At 45.1% G+C, this 18,447-nt stretch overlaps 1 protein-coding gene across 2 annotated transcripts in view; it reads left to right on the top strand.

The window, feature by feature from the left end:
- LOC129712568 (NAD(P) transhydrogenase, mitochondrial-like) overlaps nucleotides 1–18,447 on the top strand; it is a 55,428-nt gene that overhangs the window by 19,489 nt on the left and 17,492 nt on the right. For both annotated transcript variants that reach the window (XM_055661076.1, XM_055661075.1), the window contains exons 9-15: nucleotides 934–1,125; nucleotides 1,423–1,570; nucleotides 2,089–2,250; nucleotides 2,941–3,051; nucleotides 3,855–4,000; nucleotides 5,987–6,182; nucleotides 14,401–14,634. In XM_055661076.1, coding sequence (XP_055517051.1) covers nucleotides 934–1,125; nucleotides 1,423–1,570; nucleotides 2,089–2,250; nucleotides 2,941–3,051; nucleotides 3,855–4,000; nucleotides 5,987–6,182; nucleotides 14,401–14,634 — 1,189 coding nt within the window. The remainder of the gene's footprint in view (nucleotides 1–933; nucleotides 1,126–1,422; nucleotides 1,571–2,088; nucleotides 2,251–2,940; nucleotides 3,052–3,854; nucleotides 4,001–5,986; nucleotides 6,183–14,400; nucleotides 14,635–18,447) is intronic.

The raw sequence follows: 18,447 nt of genomic DNA, 5'->3' as shown, positions 1-18,447 counted from the left end.
AAAATCGCCGACATGGCTGAGGGCAGATTCCCAATGGCGATTCAGGTAGGTTTTGTAACATACCTACATTAAGCTACTCCAGCACTTTGCCTCTTACCATAAACCAGCAACTGCAGTTCCTTGTCAATGTTAATCTGGCATTATGTTTGCCATGGACATTGTGGGCAGATGGGCCTGTTCTTGTGCTGTATAGGAAGGAACTGTAGATGTTGGTTTACACTGAAGATAGACACAAAATGCTGGAGTAACTCAGTGGGACAGGGAGCAGCAGCTCTGGAGAAAAGGAATAGGCGACGTTTCAGTCTGAAGAAGGGTCTCGACCTGAAAATGCCACCTATCCATTATATCCAGAGATGTTCATGTCATAAAGGAATAGGAGTAGAATTAGACCCATCAAGTCTACTCTGCCATTCAATCAAGGCTGATCTGTCTCTCCCTCCTAGCCTAAAGATGATGTCTGATCCGCTGAGTTATTCCAGCATTTTGGGTCCATAGTCATGTGCTGTACTGTTCTATGTAATAGCCCTGTCCCACGGTACGAGTTCATTCCAAGAACTCTCCCGAGTTTAAAAAAAAAAACTCGAAAGCACGGAGAATGAACGTAGCGGGTACGTCGGAGCTCGTCTCTTAGCGCTAACGGCAGGTACTCGGGAAGACTCGCTAACGGCAGGTAAGCACGGGAAGACTCGTGAAGATTTCTCAACATGATGAAAAATGTCCACGAGAGCCCCGAGTACCGACGGGTGGCCATTACCGTAAATCTCCGAGTTCGAATCGGGGCAAACTCGGGAGAACTCTTGGAATGAACTCGTACCATGGGACAGGGGTTTAAGAGTGTGAAGCGCTTATCTGGTCTAAAGAAGAAATAGATTTTTTTTTTCTGGTAAGCTGTCAGCATGACCTTGCTAACTCTGTTCTCTCTGCCCCCGCCAGGGAGTGACCCATGTCGGTTATACTGACCTGCCAAGCCGAATGGCCACACAGGCCAGCACCCTATACTCAAACAACGTGCTGAAGCTGTTGAAGGCGATCAGTGCCGACAAGGAATACTTTTACTATGAGCCCAAGGAGGAATTTAACTATGGCACAATGGACCACGTTATCAGAGGCACTGTAGTAATGCAGGTATGTATTGGCAATGAAATATCTGCAGGATTCAATGATTACTTTGTGAGTTTTGCCACGTTAAAAATATTTATGTTCTTGCAAGTTATTTTAGATTGAGCCACTTACTGAATTTGGACCATAAAGTATGTTATCCAAAAAAGCTTGGTCAGCATTGACAAGGTGGGCCGAAGGGCCTGTTTCCGTGCTGTACAACTCTGACCCGAAATAAATTTTGCGCGAGAATTAAAAGTATTATTAATTGATTCTCATTTAAAAGGGATGGAATTGTGAAGATTTAACACTTTGTGTACTCAGGAAGGCAAAAACCTGTTTCCAGCACCCCAGCCATTAAATGTCCCAGTGAGCGCGCCTGACAAACCAAAACCTGCGGCCGAAGGCGACAAGAAGCCCGTAGTTTCTCCTTTCACGACGACAATGACCTCTGCCAGTATCTACACAGCAGGTAAGAAAACAAGAATGTTAATGTTCTTTACATTTAGAGAGACAGTGGTCCAGTTTCCCCAGTGACATTACATAGAAAATAGGTGCAGGAGGAGGCCATTCGGCCCTTCGAGCCAGCACCGCCATTCATTGTGATCATGGCTGATCGTCCCCAATCAATAAACCGTGCCTGCCTTCTCCCCATATCCCTTGACTCCACTAGCCCCGAGAGCTCTATCTAACTTCTTCAGACTCTGAAGTGTGAAGAAGGATTCTGACCCGAAATGTCACCTATGCCTTTTCTCCAGCGATGCACCCTGACCCGCTGAGTTACCGCAGCATTTAGTGTATATCTTCAGTATAAACCAGCAGTTCCTTTGTACACATTATTAATAATGAAGGTGTATGCAATGCTGGCACACCTCTTCTGTGTAGAGACGATATCTGTATTGTTATTACTTTTCATCAGTTTTCATCAATATTTGTGCCGTTAGTTGAATCACAATCTGTTACTGACAGAGCACTAATGTTGGTTCCCAGGTGTGGCTGGAACGCTGGGACTGGGAATAGGTGCTCCAAACGCTGCTTTCACCCAGATGGTCACCACGTTTGGACTGGCGGGCATCGTGGGCTATCACACAGTGTGGGGCGTTTCGCCATCTCTCCACTCGCCACTCATGTCGGTCACCAATGCCATCTCCGGTGAGTAGTTTGCATAGTGACAATATAGTGCAAGGACTCTAATCAAAAGGGCCCGACCTGAGCTGAGGCATGAACCCCGGAGAAGAGCCATGATCCCCGGAGAACCGGGATGAAATGCCGACAAGACCGGTGCAATTGTGAACAAATGACTTTTTGTTCATTGAAAGTATGATTTGTATATGTTAGTTGGCATGTTTCCTTCTGTGGGGCTAATAATATAAACCCTTTGATCTAAATTCTTTACAACTTTGACTTGAGTTCATACGTTCAGAGAGCAGAATTAGGCCATTCAGCCCATCAAGTCTACTCTGCCATTTAATCGTGACTGATCTATCTCTCCCTCTCAACTCCATTTTCCTGCCTTCGCCCCATAACCCCTGACGCCCGTACTAATCAAGAATCTTTCAATCTCCGGCAAAAATATCCATTGACTTGGCCTCCACAGCCTTCTGTGGCAATGAATTCCACTGATTCACCACCCTCTGACTAAAGAAATTCCTCCTTGTCTCCTTTCTAAAGGTACATCCTTTTATTCTGAGGCTGTGGCCTCTGGTCGTAGACTCTCCCACAGGTGGAAACATCGTCCTAACGTTCACTCTATCCAGGCCTCTATACTGTTTGGTAAATTGTTTAAAACTGGAGACAAATGTTTTTCCAGATTGTAATTTGCTCTTGTGCTCCAATTTTTAGGACTTACAGCAGTGGGTGGTCTGGTCCTAATGGGAGGAGGTTACTTGCCGTCAGGCGCACCCCAAACTCTTGCCCTGTTGGCTGCGTTTATATCATCGATTAACATAGCAGGTGGGTTGGAAAGAGCATTACTGTGATCAATGTGAGTGAATGTGAGCAATTGATTCGAGACTTCGCCCCCTCAATCCAATATTGGACCGTCTTTCTTGCATCGCTAACTCAAGGGATTACGTTTCCTCTTCTTCACTGCGTATTTATTTGGAATGTGGGTGGAAGCCACAGCACCCGGAGGGAACCCACTTGGTCACAGGGAGAACATGCAAACTCCTGTAGGGCACCTGAGATGCTGTCTGTCCCGCTGAGTTACTCCAGCATTTTAGTTCAGAGATACGGTGCAGAAACAGGCCCTTCGGCCCACCGGGTCTGTGCCAACCAGTGATCCCCGCACATTAACGCCATCCTACACCCACAAGGAACAATTTGTACATTGACCAAGCCAATGAACCTACAAACCTGTACGTCTTTGGGGTGTGGAAGGAAACCGAAGATCCCGGAGAAAACCCACGCAGGTCACGGGGAGAACGTACGAACTCCGTTCAGACGGCACCCGTAGTCGGGATCGAGCCCGGCGCTGCATTCGATGTAGGGCAGCAACTCTACCGCTGCACCACCGTGACCGCCTATAGACTTTGTGTCTATCTACAGTGTACGCCTGCATCTGCAGATCCTTCCAACATAACTTTATTCAGTGATGTGAAATGTTTTTAAAAGCTTCGAATGGAAGTAGTTTGCTTTAATGCCTCCACTGGTAGCGATGTTATTGTCACCCTGTTAATTATTCTTCACTTGCCAGATGCTTCCTTTCACTGCAGGCACCGGAATTAAACGTCTATTTTGTAAATGTGCTATTACAGGCGGCTTCACCATTACGCAACGGATGTTGGACATGTTTAAACGACCCACAGACCCGCCTGAGTACAACTACCTGTACATGCTGCCTGGTGCAGTGTTTGTTGGTGGCTACGGAGCTACTTTGGCCAGCGGATACAACATCGAGCAGGTTGCGTTTCCTTCCCTTCTCTTCATTGCCAGTGCCAGCTTACTTCAGCCTGTGTTATTCAGCACATTGTGTGTTTTGGTTCACGGCATCTTCACAATACGTGAAGGAAGGAATGAGTCACACTGTCTCTGTTCTGCATACACAAGGTACACAAGGCACACACAAGGTATGCAAAGAGTCACACGTAAAGGACGCGGACAAAGTTATTCCACGTAAGAGTACTTTACATGAATAGTTCTCTACCAGATAAAATTAACTTGTCCAAAGCCCATACCATCATGACGATCATGTAGTTCCCAATGGTTCCACCTTTGTTCTCGGTGCCCTCCTCTCCCCCCACCCCACACCAGGTCCCCCTTTGTTTTCAGCGTCTTGTGTGTAAATGGAACAAAATTCACAATTGTACAAATTATCCTTCTCTCTTTTATTTTCCGACAATCTTATCCAGCACGTAAGCCATCGGGGATTTAATTTTCAGAATTCTGCTTAAATTGCTTGGGGGGGACACACTTTAAAACTGTTAAATAATGGGCAAAAAACAAAGTGCTGGAGGAACTCAACGGGTTAGGCAGCATCTGTGGTGGGAATGGACAGATGACTTTTCGGGTTGGGTCCCTTCTTCAGACTGGTCTTGATTTTAATTCATACAATACTCAAACAAGACCCTGTAGATTCCAAGGTACACAAAAAAGCTGGAGAAACTCAGCGGGTGCAGCAGCATCTATGGAGCGAAGGAAATGGGCAACGTTTCGGGCTGAAACCCTTCTTCCTTCGCTCCATAGATGCTGCTGCACCCACTGAGTTTCTCCAGCTTTTTTGTGTACCTTTGATTCTCCAGCATCTGCAGTTCCTTCTTAAACCCTGTAGATTCCAGCCCATTATCTCTGACGTACAATAAGGTTTCACCTCCTCCACAGCCAACAATGGACCATTGTGGGCTCCTGGGCCTTCAGTGACGGCTCTGATTTGTTCTGTACTTTTCCTTGCCTCTAGTTTCCCACTCACCTGACTCAGTCTTGAAGAAGGTCTCGACCCTTTTGTCTTCAGTTTCTCTCTCACAGTCAGTCCGAAGAAAGATCCCAACCCGAAACTTTGTTTTGCTCAAGATTCCAGCCTCTTCAGTTCCTTGTGGCTCCGTTAAGAATTAAAATGCTTAACTATATTAATGGTCAAATTGATTTAACCAGTTTAAAGGCTGCACTGGAGTGCTTGTACTGTAAGAGTACTTTAGTTCTCTACCAGATAAAATTAACTTGTCCTAAGCCCATACCATCATGACTATCTTGATGAGACTGGTAACATTAGTGTGAAATTGCTACATTTGTTCTTTTCAATAGCTGTTAGTCATAGTCAAACATCGTGGAAACGGGCCCTTCGACCCAACTTGACCACACTGCCCAACATGTCCTAGCTACACTAGTCCCACCTGCCCGCATTTGGCCCATATCCCTCCAAACCCATCCTATCCATATAACTGTCTAACTGTTGGGATAATCCCTGCCTCAACGACCTCCTTTGGCAGCTTTTTCCGTAGACCCTCCACCCTTTGTGTGTAAAACCACATCCGTTCTGGTGATACGAGCTGTGGTGAAGCAGAAACCTGATGTATTTTAATTCTGTTTGCTTTGACATTTGTTCCCAGTTGTTAGCTACTCATGGAACGATGCAGTTTACTGTTAAAATGGAAGCCATCATTCAATTATCTAGTAGAATTACAAAACACTGTTATCCCAATTCATCCCAAGTGGATGTAATTTTGGCTTTTAAAAGACGTTTAGAGAAATATGGATAGGATGTGTTCAAAGGGCAATGGGCCAAACGCTGACAAATGGGACTCGCTTAGATGGGGCATCTTGGTTGGCATGGGCCGAACGGCCTGTTTCCATGCTGTGTGACTATGACTCTGATTCAGTGATTCATATGGACTCTGTTACTATTATGCCCGATAAATATTATTGCAACGTAATATATTTTTTGCTCTTGCAGATGATGTACCTCGGTTCAGGTCTCTGCTGCGTTGGTGCATTGGCCGGCCTTTCAACACAGAAAACGGCCAGATTGGGTAACGCGTTGGGCATGATTGGCGTAGCTGGTGGGCTGGCTGCCACCTTGGGTGCAGTCAAACCCTCCCCCGAGCTCCTTGGCCAGATGTCTGCTGCCATGGCAATGGGTGGAACCCTAGGTGAGAAAACCAACGTTTGACTTGAAATGAAGGTATCTTCCTCAAGTTCGCGTCCTATCTTCAGTTCTTCATTCCTAATTCCATGACTGGTTGTCCTGGATCGGTTTGTCATAGTTTTAGGTTTAGTTTTGCGATACAGCGCGGAAACGGGCCCATCGGTCCACTGGGTCCGTGACGACCAGCGATCGCCCCGTACATTAGCGCTTTCCTACACACACCGGGGACAATCTACAATTCTTACCAAAGCCAATTAACCTACAAACCTGCACGTCTTTGGAATGTGGGATTGCTATTGAGGGAGTGCAGCGTAGGTTTACAATTCTTGCTATTGAGGGAGTGCAGCGTAGATTTCCAAGGTTAATACCCGGGATGGCGGGACTGTCGTATGCTGAGAGAATGGATATTCTCCCAGCTGAGAGAGCTGGGCTTGTACACTCTGGAGTTTAGAAGGATGAGAGGGGATCTCATCGAAACATATAAGATTGTTAAGGGCTTGGAAACGCTAGAGGTAGAAACGTGTTCTCGGTGTTGGGGGAATCCAGAACCAGGGGCCACAGTTTAAGAATACGGAGTACGCCATTTAGAACAGAGACAAGGAAACACTTTTTCTCACAGAGAGTGGTGAGTCTGTGGAATTCTCTGCCTCAGAGGGCAGTGGAGGCCGGTTCTCTGGATGCTTTCAAGAGAGAGCTAGATAGGGCTTTTAAAAATAGCGGAGTCAGGGGTTATGGGGAGAAGGCAGGAACGGGGTACTGATTGGGGATGATCAGCCAAGATCACATTGAATGGCGGTGCTGGCTCGAAGGGCTGAATGGCCTACTCTTGCACCTATTGTCTATTGAAACTGAGAGACCCTACCTCAGTATGAAGAAATGTCTCGACCCGAAACGTCACCCATTCCTTCTCAACAGAGATGCTGCCTGTCCCGCTGAGTTACTCCAGTATTTTGTGTCTACCTTCGATTTAAACCAGCATCTGCAGTTCTTTCCTACGCATCGTGGTTGAGGTGTTGATGGCATTATGCGCTTGTTAAATTGGAGAAGGCAGTGAATATTGTGGTTTGCAAAATGAATACATCTCTAACCTAAACTAAAATCTGGAACAATAGTTGATTGCCTATTTAAGATTCAGGGTGAAACCCAGATAAAGCCACACCCAAACTGGAAGACCAGCAGTATATATTCTGCTTGGGTAGATGACAATGGTATGCACAGTGAATTCTCCAATTTCAAGTTCTAATTCCCTACCCCATCTCTCTTTTCTCTTCCCCTCCGCTCTCATCCTGGTGTGAAAATACATCTCCCATCCCCACTCAATCACCCTGCTCCTTTCTCCACTTTCATATACTCACCTCCCATTCCTCAGTCCCATTTTTCCCTTTTCTCCGGATGCTCCAATTTTCTCCCACGTTCCAAAGAATGTAGGTTTGTAGGTTAATTGTTAAAATTGCAAGTTGCCCCTAGCGTGTAGGGTGGTGTTAGTCGTGATCGGCAAGGACCTGGTGTGCCGAAGGTCCTGTTTCCGCACTGTATCTGAAGTAAAGTCGACACATCCAACCTGAAATGTCACCTATCCATGTTCTCCAGAGCTGCTGCCCAACCCGCTAAGCTACTCCAGCACTTTGTTTTTTATTTTTTTATTTTAGCAGACCAGACGGTAGGCGAGCACTGGCAAATTTGGAAATAATTTATGAGTCTCAGCAAAAATATTTCCCAGTCAGGAGGAAGGATTAATTGGATGGACAAACCAACTATTAACAACATTAAAGAGGCCACAATGTGAATGCACACTAGGTGGTTAAGGTTAGTGGTAGGCTTGAAGATCTATTCCGAATACAGCAAAGGATGTCTTTATAAAAACAGGTGGGGAAAATAAATTGAGGACAAACAAAAAAAGTGAGAACTATAGCAACCGACAATAAAAGGTTGAGCAGAACAATAGAGGCACAAAGAACTAGATGCTGGAATCTTGAGCAAAACGCAAGGTGCTGGAGGAATTCAGCAGGTCAGGCAGCATCTGTGGAGGGAATGGACAGATGACACTTCGGGTCGGGACCCTTCTTCAGTCTGAGATTGTGAAAGAAAAAACTGTATTGTAGGTTTAGATTTATTATAGTCAAGTGTACCGAGGTACAGTGAAATGCTTCGTTTTTCATGCCTATCCAGTCAAATAAGATAATGTTACACATACATACAATCAAGCCAAACTCGGGTGCAATCGTTTGAAGGAGGAGAACGATTGTATCAGATGATAATAGATCTTCATCAGAGACCCACACGCTGACTTGCCACATTCTGCCACCATCTTGTACGTAGTTCTATAATAAGAAAAGTATTAACTCCTCCAGAGGGTTTCCAAAATTGAAATTGTAAGTTTAGGTTTATTATTGTCACAGGTAGAGGGGTGAAATATGTGAACACACTGGTAGTGGAAAACGTCTTGTTTATTAACTGCACCTCCCAATGAAATCAGGTTGAGGTTTCTTAATGCTATTTATACCAAGGTACAGTGAAAAGCTTTGTTTTGCATGCCATCCAAACGGATCAGATACCCAGATACAATCAGTTTCGAACTCAACCATCTGAATTTTGTAGTCGGCAGGGCAGTACTCTGCATATCGCCAACTTGGACAAATTTACATTTTTTATCAAGCCCATTAACCTACAAACCTGCACGTCTTTGGAGTGTGGGAGGAAACCGAAGATCTCGGAGAAAACCCACCCAGATCATGGGGAGAACGTACAAACTCCATACAGACAGCACTCGTAGTTGGGGTCGAACCCGGATCTCTGGTGCATTTTGCTGTAAGGCAACAACTCTATCGCTGCACCACCATGACAATAGCTGTACTTAGAGGTCTGACGAAGGGTCTTGACCCAAAACATCACCCATTCCTTCTATCCACAGATGCTGCCCGTCCAGCTGAGTTACTCCAGCATTCTGTGTCTCCCTTCAGTGCAAACCAGCATCCGCAGTTCCTTCCTGCACAATAGCTGCAAACTCTGTACATCGGAGATAATGGGTTGGAGTCTCGAGGGTTCTGTTTGAGAAGGTGCAAATACTGCATTCATTAAAATCAATAGGTGCTCGATCCAAAAACTGACGTGTGTAATATCTGGGTGAGGCAGAGTGTAAGTCACAGGGTGTGAGACAGATATTTGATTGCAAGTCCCTTTTCATTGGCAGTAGATGGTGCTGTTGCTGAGAAAATAAGATAAAGTGTTTTCATATTTTGTGTGTACTCAGAATTTCAGGACCAGTTATAGCGCAGATGTATTTATTTACTCGATCTACACTTTCCACTCACAGATCAAGTTACTGTTATTGGTATCTATTTAGTTTTTACTGTTTTTACAGACCGAGTATGCTGCTGCAAGTAAGAATATTGTTCCATTGCAATACATATGACAATCATAATATCGTCATTATAATATCAATGTCTTGTTAAGATTGTTAAACCTGAGCCTTTATAATTCTTAAACATTTCTACCCAATTATTTGGATGACCAAATAAGGAATATTTTGTGCCTTTTTAGTATTTTCATTTAGTATTACAAATATTTATAATTGCATCTTTATGAATATATTTCTAAAGGCAAGGCAAGGCAACTTTATTTATGTAGCACATTTCATACACGAGGCAGTCTCAAAGTGCTTCACATAAAAACATGTCATACAATAAAATGAAATAATAAAATGAAATAAAATAGAAGAATTAAAAGAAAAGAAAAGCAAAATTAAAAATGCATTATTAAAAGTGCAAAAGTTAAAAGTGCAATGTAGTTAAGATTTAGCTGAAAGCTAAAGTAAACATAAAAGTTTTCAGTCTTGTTTTAAAAGTGGTCAAAGTTGAGGCAAGCCTTAAATCTTCAGGAAGTTTATTCCAGCTATTTGTTGCATAGTAACTAAATCCTGCTTTCCTATGTTTTGTATTTACTCTGGGAATCACTAACAGATTGGTTTCAGTAGATCTTAGCGGTCTAGAAGGCGGTCTAGAAAGGTGCAGATTACTTTATTATGACCTGAAGACTAATTAAAACGTGGGATAGTTTGGTTTTGTATATCAGCTTAGTTTAGAGATACAGCGTGGGAACAGGCCCTTCATCCCACTGAGTCCACGCTGACCATCGATCACTCGTGAACACCAGTGCTATGTTATCCCGTTTTCTCATCCACTCCCCACACACGTGGCAATCTGACAGAGACTAATTAACCTGCAAACTCGCTTGTCGTTGTGATGTAGGATGAAACCAGAGCACCCGGAGGAGACCCACGCCGTCACAAACACACAAACTCAAACTTCTCGCTAATTAAGCTCCACACAGAGAATGCCTCTGAAGTCAGGGTCAAACCCGGTTCACTGGGGCAATGAGGCAGCAGCTCTACCAGCTGTGCCTCTGTGCTGCCCTTAACATGACATGTTACTAAGTTGCTTGTTAAACTGACTATAAATGAGTGGAGAAAGATTGAACCGCAGATGTGGCCCTTGTGGCTAAAGGGATCAGGGGGCATGGAGAGAAGGCAGGTACAGGATACTGAGTTGGATGATCAGCCATGATCATATTGAATAGCGGTGCAGGCTCGAAGGGCCGAATGTCCTACTCCTGCACCTATTTTCTATGTTTCTATGATTTACTAAAAAAGACAAAATGCTGGAGTAAGTCAGCAGTAGCATCTCTGGAGAACATGGATAAGTGACGTTTTGGGTAGGGGTTCTTCAGGTTCTTAAATGATTGGTTATATGCATAAGTCTTGCATATTTCTGTCAATTTATTTAGTCTGCATTACAGAAAATGAATGCAAGTGCATGATATCCATATTATCTTTAGATTTGTTTAACGATGCAGAGATTCTTGGGTTGTCTTTGCAAATGAAACAGTTAACATATTTCCGCCAGTTAATGAAAAATAAGAGGATGAGAAATGATCTATGATAGTCGAGAAAAGAATTTGTGGTTGGGAAAGGAAACCCTAGCCCAGTGGCATTGGATAATTTAATATATAACGCTGGCTGAAACTACAGCCAACTTGACAGCCTATCCAAATCTTTATCAGAGTTGATCTTACTTTCTTTAGATAACAAGAATTAACGAGAATGGTGACCAATATCCTTGATATACAAGGTGCCATTGATAAGATGTCTGTGTCTGATTTGTTTGAATTATTGCAAATTAAAGTAAAAGAGCAAAACACAGAAGCAATTTCCGTCAGGCCTGGTTCCAACCATTTTCTAGTGGGGCTCTTGAACTTTATGGAAGATATTTTGCTTGGACTTAGGAACTTGGCTGTTCCCAACTCTTATATCTACGAGGATTAATATGTGCTTTCATATCTAGGTACATGCAGCAAGTCCAAGAGATGGAATGGACATTAGTACAGCATTTCTCACAGACTATGGCAAATGCATATACTAATTTAACTTTTAAAGTAGACATTGACTCGCACATGCAACTTTGCTCAAAGGGGTAAGCAATGCTGTCCAAGATTCCTTCCTCTAGCCAAAACCACCTAGGCAGACTATCTGGCCATCAGTCTTATTCCTCACCATAACAACTTGATGTAATAGTCACCATACTTCAAATAAATGCACAACGTCTTGAGACATTTTATGAGGAGATTTTTTTTTGGAAACATTTTAAGATAAAATGAGTAACCAGAATAATGAGCAGGTACATGGATAGGACAGGTTCAGAGGGATATGAGCAAATGCAGGCAAGTGGGACTAGTGTATATGGGACATGTTGGTCAGTGAGGGCAAGTTGGGGCGAAGGGCCAGTTTCCACACTGTTTAACTATTTGTTTAAGGGTTTGTTAAATCTTTCCCTGTGCTGTATTGGTTCACCTCTACCCAATTGTGGACATTGGGATTCACCTATGGAACGCTACAACACTGAGAACTATATTCTGCACTCTGTATCTACCCCTTTGCTCTCTCTGTTGTACTTGAGTTGGACTGGATTGTATTCATACATAGTATTATCTGGCCTGATGGAGTGGAGATAAGACTTTGCCTTCCATCACAGTGAGGAGGAGATTCACTGTGATGGATGTTTGTGTAAATTGTGTTGTGTCTTGGTTCTTTTCCTTGTGTGTATCACTGCAGAAACCAAATTTCGTTTGAACCTCAATGAGGTTCAAATGATACAAATAAATTGTATTGGATTGTATTGTAGACTTGGTGGACCGAATGGCCGGGTTCTGCTCCTAGAGCTTATGCAAAACAAAGCTTTTCACGCTGTACCTTGGTATACATGGCAATAAGAAACATAAACCTAATGTCATTGGAGGTGCAGTAGATAAACAAGATGTCCTCTATTACTGGTGTCCTCAGATATTCCACTCCTGCACAACAAGTGGAAATGGCACCATTGTTTGAAATTCTCGTGCTTTTTGATGTGGACGAGCTGTAACGTTAGTTTGGTCCAGTCGGGTGACCGGACCTTTGGTCAGGCTGGTGGGAGTCCCCCCCCCCCCCCCCCGCCACGGGTACCATGTAATCCCGTGCTACCTGTTCCATGGTCGGACAGTCGGCGACTAAACCTTCTCCCCCACCTGGTTTGCCAGGTGAGGAGGGGGCTGTGGACCCCCAGCAGGACCAACAACAAGGCCTGTCAAAGGGCGGATGAGCTCCTAGCGAGCAAACAGCCATCTACACTTCAGTAGAAGTTGCGATCACTGTCGTACACGGCATTGTAAGGCTATGTTTTCAATATTGATGATGATGATGATGATGAGGAGATGTAACAACTTTTAATGGGATCTGGGAGCTTGTAAAAGTTTGGTGCCCAGTCTGATTATGTAACTGTTATAATGTTGGCAGGTATGTATCACATAGTTGGCTCCATTCAGAACCTAACACTGCAGCCTTTTCAGTTTTGTTTGAAAATGCCTTTCTAGAAATGTCGCTCTGTGGATTTATGTTTTGCAATGTAAGTTTGGGAGTTCTGTTCATTTTTTGCAGGGTAGCGATTTATTTCCCTGCATTTCCCAAAAGTGTTAAAATTCACCACCGCTTGCAAAACTTAGCAGTTACATTTAATTCGGTTAGCACAAGGCCACCAATGTTAAGTGTTCACAACCACTCCAACACAGTGGCGTTGTAGAGGCACCAAACGGCCTGAATAAACGGTTTCTTTATTCAGGCATTCTAGGTTAGATGTACATACAGGTTTAGTCCTCTAACACAAAGGTCATTGTTGCTGCTGCGAGGCTGTTGCCTTGTGGGCTTGAGCTGAGCTGCTGAGGTGGCAGGACACTCATGCAAAGAGAGAAGAAGAGGAAGAGAGAGGGAAGGTTTACCTGGGGTTCATTATATACCAGGGCACACCCCTATACCCTGTGACAACTCCTTCCCGCCATTGCCCAGTCACGTGACCCTGCCCCCGACTGCCGAGGGTTCGCATAGCAATGTTTAAGAAGGAACTGTAGATGCTGGAGAATCGAAGGTTACACAAAAAAGCTGGAGAAACTCAGCGGGTGCAGCAGCATCTATGGAGCGAAGGAAATAGGCAACGTTTCGGGCCGAAACCCTTCTTCAGACTGATCGGGGGCGGGGGTGGGCGGGGACAAGAAAGGGAAAAGGAGGAGGAGCCCGAAGGCTGGGGGATGGGAGGAGACAGCAGGGGGGCTGAGGAAGGGGAGGAGACAGCAAGGACTAAAAAAATTGGGAGAATTCGATGTTCATGCCCCCAGGATGCAGACTGCCCAAACGGAATATGAGGTGCTGTTCCTCCAATTTCGGTGCTGCTCGCTGTGGCCATGGAGGAGTCCCAGGACAGAGAGGTCGGAGACGGAGTGGGAGGGGGAGTTGAAGTGCTGAGCCACCGGGAGGTCAGCTTGGTTATTGCGGACTGAGCGGAGGTGTTCGGCGAAACGATCGCCCAAACGTTCGCATAGCAAGTTCCCTAACTGCTGGGATCCGCCACAGTGTAATACATTCTGCAAACAGGAATAAAGATGGACTTGATCTTGGGAATCTTAACTCAGGATACCATGACAGCAACAGCAGACGTGATGGGCCAAATGGCCTAATTCTGTTCTTATCACATGAATTGCTCCGGTGGTTAGGATTGAATCAGGGTCTCTGGCGCTGTGAGGTAGTAACTCTACCGCTGCGCCACCAATGCCGCCCCCTGCTGGCTACTCCAGCGTTTCATGTGTACCTTTCAGGATGTAGCTGGATATTCCATCTGTTTATTGATGCCATCTTTGTGTTTTAGGTCTCACCATTGCCAAACGCATCGAAATATCCGACCTTCCTCAGCTGGTTGCTGCGTTCCACAGTCTGGTCGGCCTGGCGGCAGTCTTCACCTGTGTGGCCGAGTACATGATCGAGTTCCCACACCTCGACACCCATCCCGCGGCCAATCTGATCAAGACGGTGGCTTATCTGGGCACCTACATCGGTGGTGTGACGTTTAGTGGTTCGCTGGTGGCATATGGAAAATTGCAAGGTAACTGATTTTTTTTATTCTCTCCCTTTTAAGTGTTAACTAAACCAAGTGGGACCCATTGGGTCCCCATCCCCCAACGCAATATTCCACCACTCACCCGTAGCCCCCAACCGCGCAGGCGTGGCTGACGGGTTACCGTGGTGACACCAGAGATCCCCGTTGTGACGTGAGGCACGGCAACCCTCCCCAACTGCACCTCGCCATCCCTCTTCCTACCCCTATCCTCCTCCACTCCCCATCCCCCAGCACTCCATTCCCCTCCTCTTCACCCTCCGACTTTCCCCGCTCCTCTATTTTTAAATGTTTTTTTAATCTAAATCAAATTCGGGATCCCATTGTGACGTCACTGTGGGGTGGAACACTGCAGACGGGCAGGGCAAGTAGAAAACTGGTTTTTTAAAGTGGTTTTTGTAAAGTTTAATGTCAATAACTTGTAAAATATACCATCAATCCGAACAAAACTTGTTTAATTGACATCAGAGGACAATGGTGAGAGAGGTGGTGCAAAAATTGTAGTGCTGTCATGTACCGTTTTTGCGCAAATATAGGTACAAACCAGGCAAACAAATATAGAAACAAGATGAGAGTTTTAGTAATATATAGATACTAAACAATTTCATAGCACAGGAATAGGCCCTTCGGCCCACAATATCCGTGCCAATCAAGGTGCCAGGTTGAACTAATCTCTGCCTGCACATGAACCATGTACGTATCTAAAAGCCACTGAAGCATCTACGATAGCCTCTTAAACATCATTAGTGTATCTGCCCCAACACCATCCCCGGAAGCTCGTTCCAGGCACCACCCATCTCTGAGTGGAAAAACCTTGCCCTGCACATCTCCTTTAAATCTTTACCTACTCACCTTCTAGCCTTTGACATTTCCACCCTGGAAAAATGATTCTGACCGTCAACCGTATCTGTGTATCTCAACAATTGTACACACATCTTTCAGGTCTCCCCTCAACCTCCCTTCATTGTGAGAGCTTTAACTCGGATTTAGTTTAGAAATGCAGCATGGAAACAAACCCTTCGTCCCATCGAGTCCAGACCGACCATCATCTCCTGTACTTTATGTCCTACACACTAATGGCAATTTTTGGCAGCTAATTAATCGACAAACCCGCACGTCTAGAGTGTGGGAGGAGACCGAGCATCCGATGAAAACCCACGTGGTCACAGAGAGAATGTATAAACTCCATACAAACAGCGCCCGTAGTCGGGATTGAACCCGGGCCCCTGGCACTGAAAAGCACCTACTGTGCTGCCATTTTTGGATAATCATAAATGTTTGAGTAGTCGGGTATTAAAGATAAATTTAAATGACTAGGATGATGTATAATCCATATCCAATAATGTACAAATAATCCACAAATGATAAGAGTCTCGACCCGAAACGTCACCAATTCCTTCTCTCCAGAGATGCTGCCTGTCCCGCTGAGTTACTCCATCCGGCTTTTTGTGTCTATTTTCGGTGTAAAACAGCATCTGCAGTTCCTTCCAACACGAATGAACCTGAAGCTATTGTAACGGGGTTGTAGTGTGTGAAATTTAAAAGAACACTCTTTAACATTTCTGGAGTTGTCCCAAGGAGAGTTGGGACAACTCCAGATGGAATATAATTTTACGGCCAGTTACAGTTTGGTAACGCTGTGACTCCTTGATTGTGTGGTACTTGTATAATGCCGTGACATTTGGACAGCGAGTTCACATGCTTGATCTTGAATGTAACACGTGCAGTGAAAAGGTCAGCAAAGTGTTTAGAAATACATGGAATTCACTTTTGTGGTTTAATGGATTGCTGTTTACCACGAATGGGAAGGCGGCCAGCTATTACAAACAGCCCAACAGATGAATCACGCTGCTTAATCATAGCAATTCTTCGGAGGAAATTGAAGAAAGAGCTCCAATAATTTTGTTGGCAAGCAGCGGAGATGAGAATTTAATATAATTATTGAAGATAAATGGCTGGAGCAATAATTAAATAGACATCGACCCTTCAACTGGGCCCCGGTTGTTATTTATTGGAGAGTGGGGCTAAAGTCATACAGATCTGTTCATTAAAGTGTGATTGTGGTTGAAATGATTTCACTGTCTTTTTAATTTAGTTTAGAGATACTGCGCGGAAACAGACCCTTCGGCCCACCGAGCCCATGCCAATCGGGTGGTGAATCTGTGGACTTCATTGCCACAGAAGGCTGTGGAGGCCAAGTCAATGGATATTTTTACGGCAGAGAGGGATAGATTCTTGATTAGTACGGGTGTCAGGGGTTGTGGGGAGCAGGCAGGAGAATGGGGTAGAGAGGGAGAGATAGATCAGCCATGATTGAATGGTGGCATAGACTTGATGGGCCGAATGGCCTAATTCTGCTCCAATCACTTATGACCTTATGACCAGTGATCCCCACACATCAACACTCACCTACACACACACACACACACACCTACACACACACACACACACACACACACACACACACACACACACACACACCACACACACACACACACACACACACACACACACACACACACACACACACACACACACACACACACACACACACACACACACACACACACACACACACACACACACACACACACACACACACACACACACACACACACACACACACACACTCACACACACACACACACACACAGGGACAATTTACAATTCTACCAAGCCAATTAGCCTACAAACCTCTACGTCTTTGGAGTGTGGGAGGAAACCGGAGCACCCGAAGAAAACCCACGCAGGTCGTGAGGGAGAAGTACAAACTCCGAACAGGCCCTTGAGTCCCCGCCGACCAGCGACCCTGTACACTAACACTATCTTACACACACTATCAACAATTTACAATTTTTACCGTGCTGTATTTCTAAATTCTAAATGTATCCCTCATCCCCGTCTCCTCTGTGACCTTATGACCGTGGTTCTGTTCTCGCTCCTTCTCCCGCCCATGTTCCCCTGGTCCTTGCCTTTCACCCCATGAGTTCTGTAACCAGCACGTCATTCTCCGACATTTCTGCCAACTTCAGTGTGATCCCGCCACCAGCCGCTACTTCCCGCCCCCATCCCTTTACACCTTCGACAGAGACCACTCCCTCCGCAACTCCTTGGTTCACTTATCCCTTCCCACCCAAATCACCCCTTCCCCAGGCACTTTCCCATGCGAGCACAGGTGATGTAACATCTCTCTGTAGACTTCCTCCCTCACATCCTGTCTGGGATCCCAGCAATCCTTCCAGGTGAAGCAGAGGTTCACCACCTCTCACCTCATCTGCTGCACACAGCCACCATCGGCCCAATATCGCCACCTTTACCCTGGGGAGACCAAGTGTAGATTTGCCGACTGTTTCACTGAGAACTTGTGCTCGGTCTCCCAAGGCCTTCTGGATCTCCCAGTTGCCAACCATTTTAACTCCCCTTCCCATTCCCACACTGACCGTACTGTCTTGGGCCTCCTCCATTGCCAGAGTGAGACCACATGCAAACTGGAGGAACAGCACCTCATATTCCGCTTGGGTAGCTTACAACCTAATGGCACGAAAATTAAATTCTCCAATTTTAAGCAACATAACATACAAACACTTGGTCAGCGAGCTACTCTGGTACGTTGTAGGTTTCTTGTAAACAAGTATCCGCAGTTGGCCTGTATCTTTAAGGTGAGTTTTATACCCATGTAGGAGGAGACTTTGAGCTACACCTGTACCCTGAATCTGGCTTTATTCAATTCAATTCAACCTTAATGTCATTGCACAAATACAAGTATGGGTACAACGAAATGCAGTTTAGCGTCAGTCCGTA

This window comes from Leucoraja erinacea, chromosome 33 (assembly GCF_028641065.1).
Source record: "Leucoraja erinacea ecotype New England chromosome 33, Leri_hhj_1, whole genome shotgun sequence".
Lineage (NCBI taxonomy): Eukaryota > Metazoa > Chordata > Chondrichthyes > Rajiformes > Rajidae > Leucoraja > Leucoraja erinaceus.
Note: the sequence above shows the minus strand (reverse complement) of the source record. Positions and strands in the feature narration are given on the sequence as shown.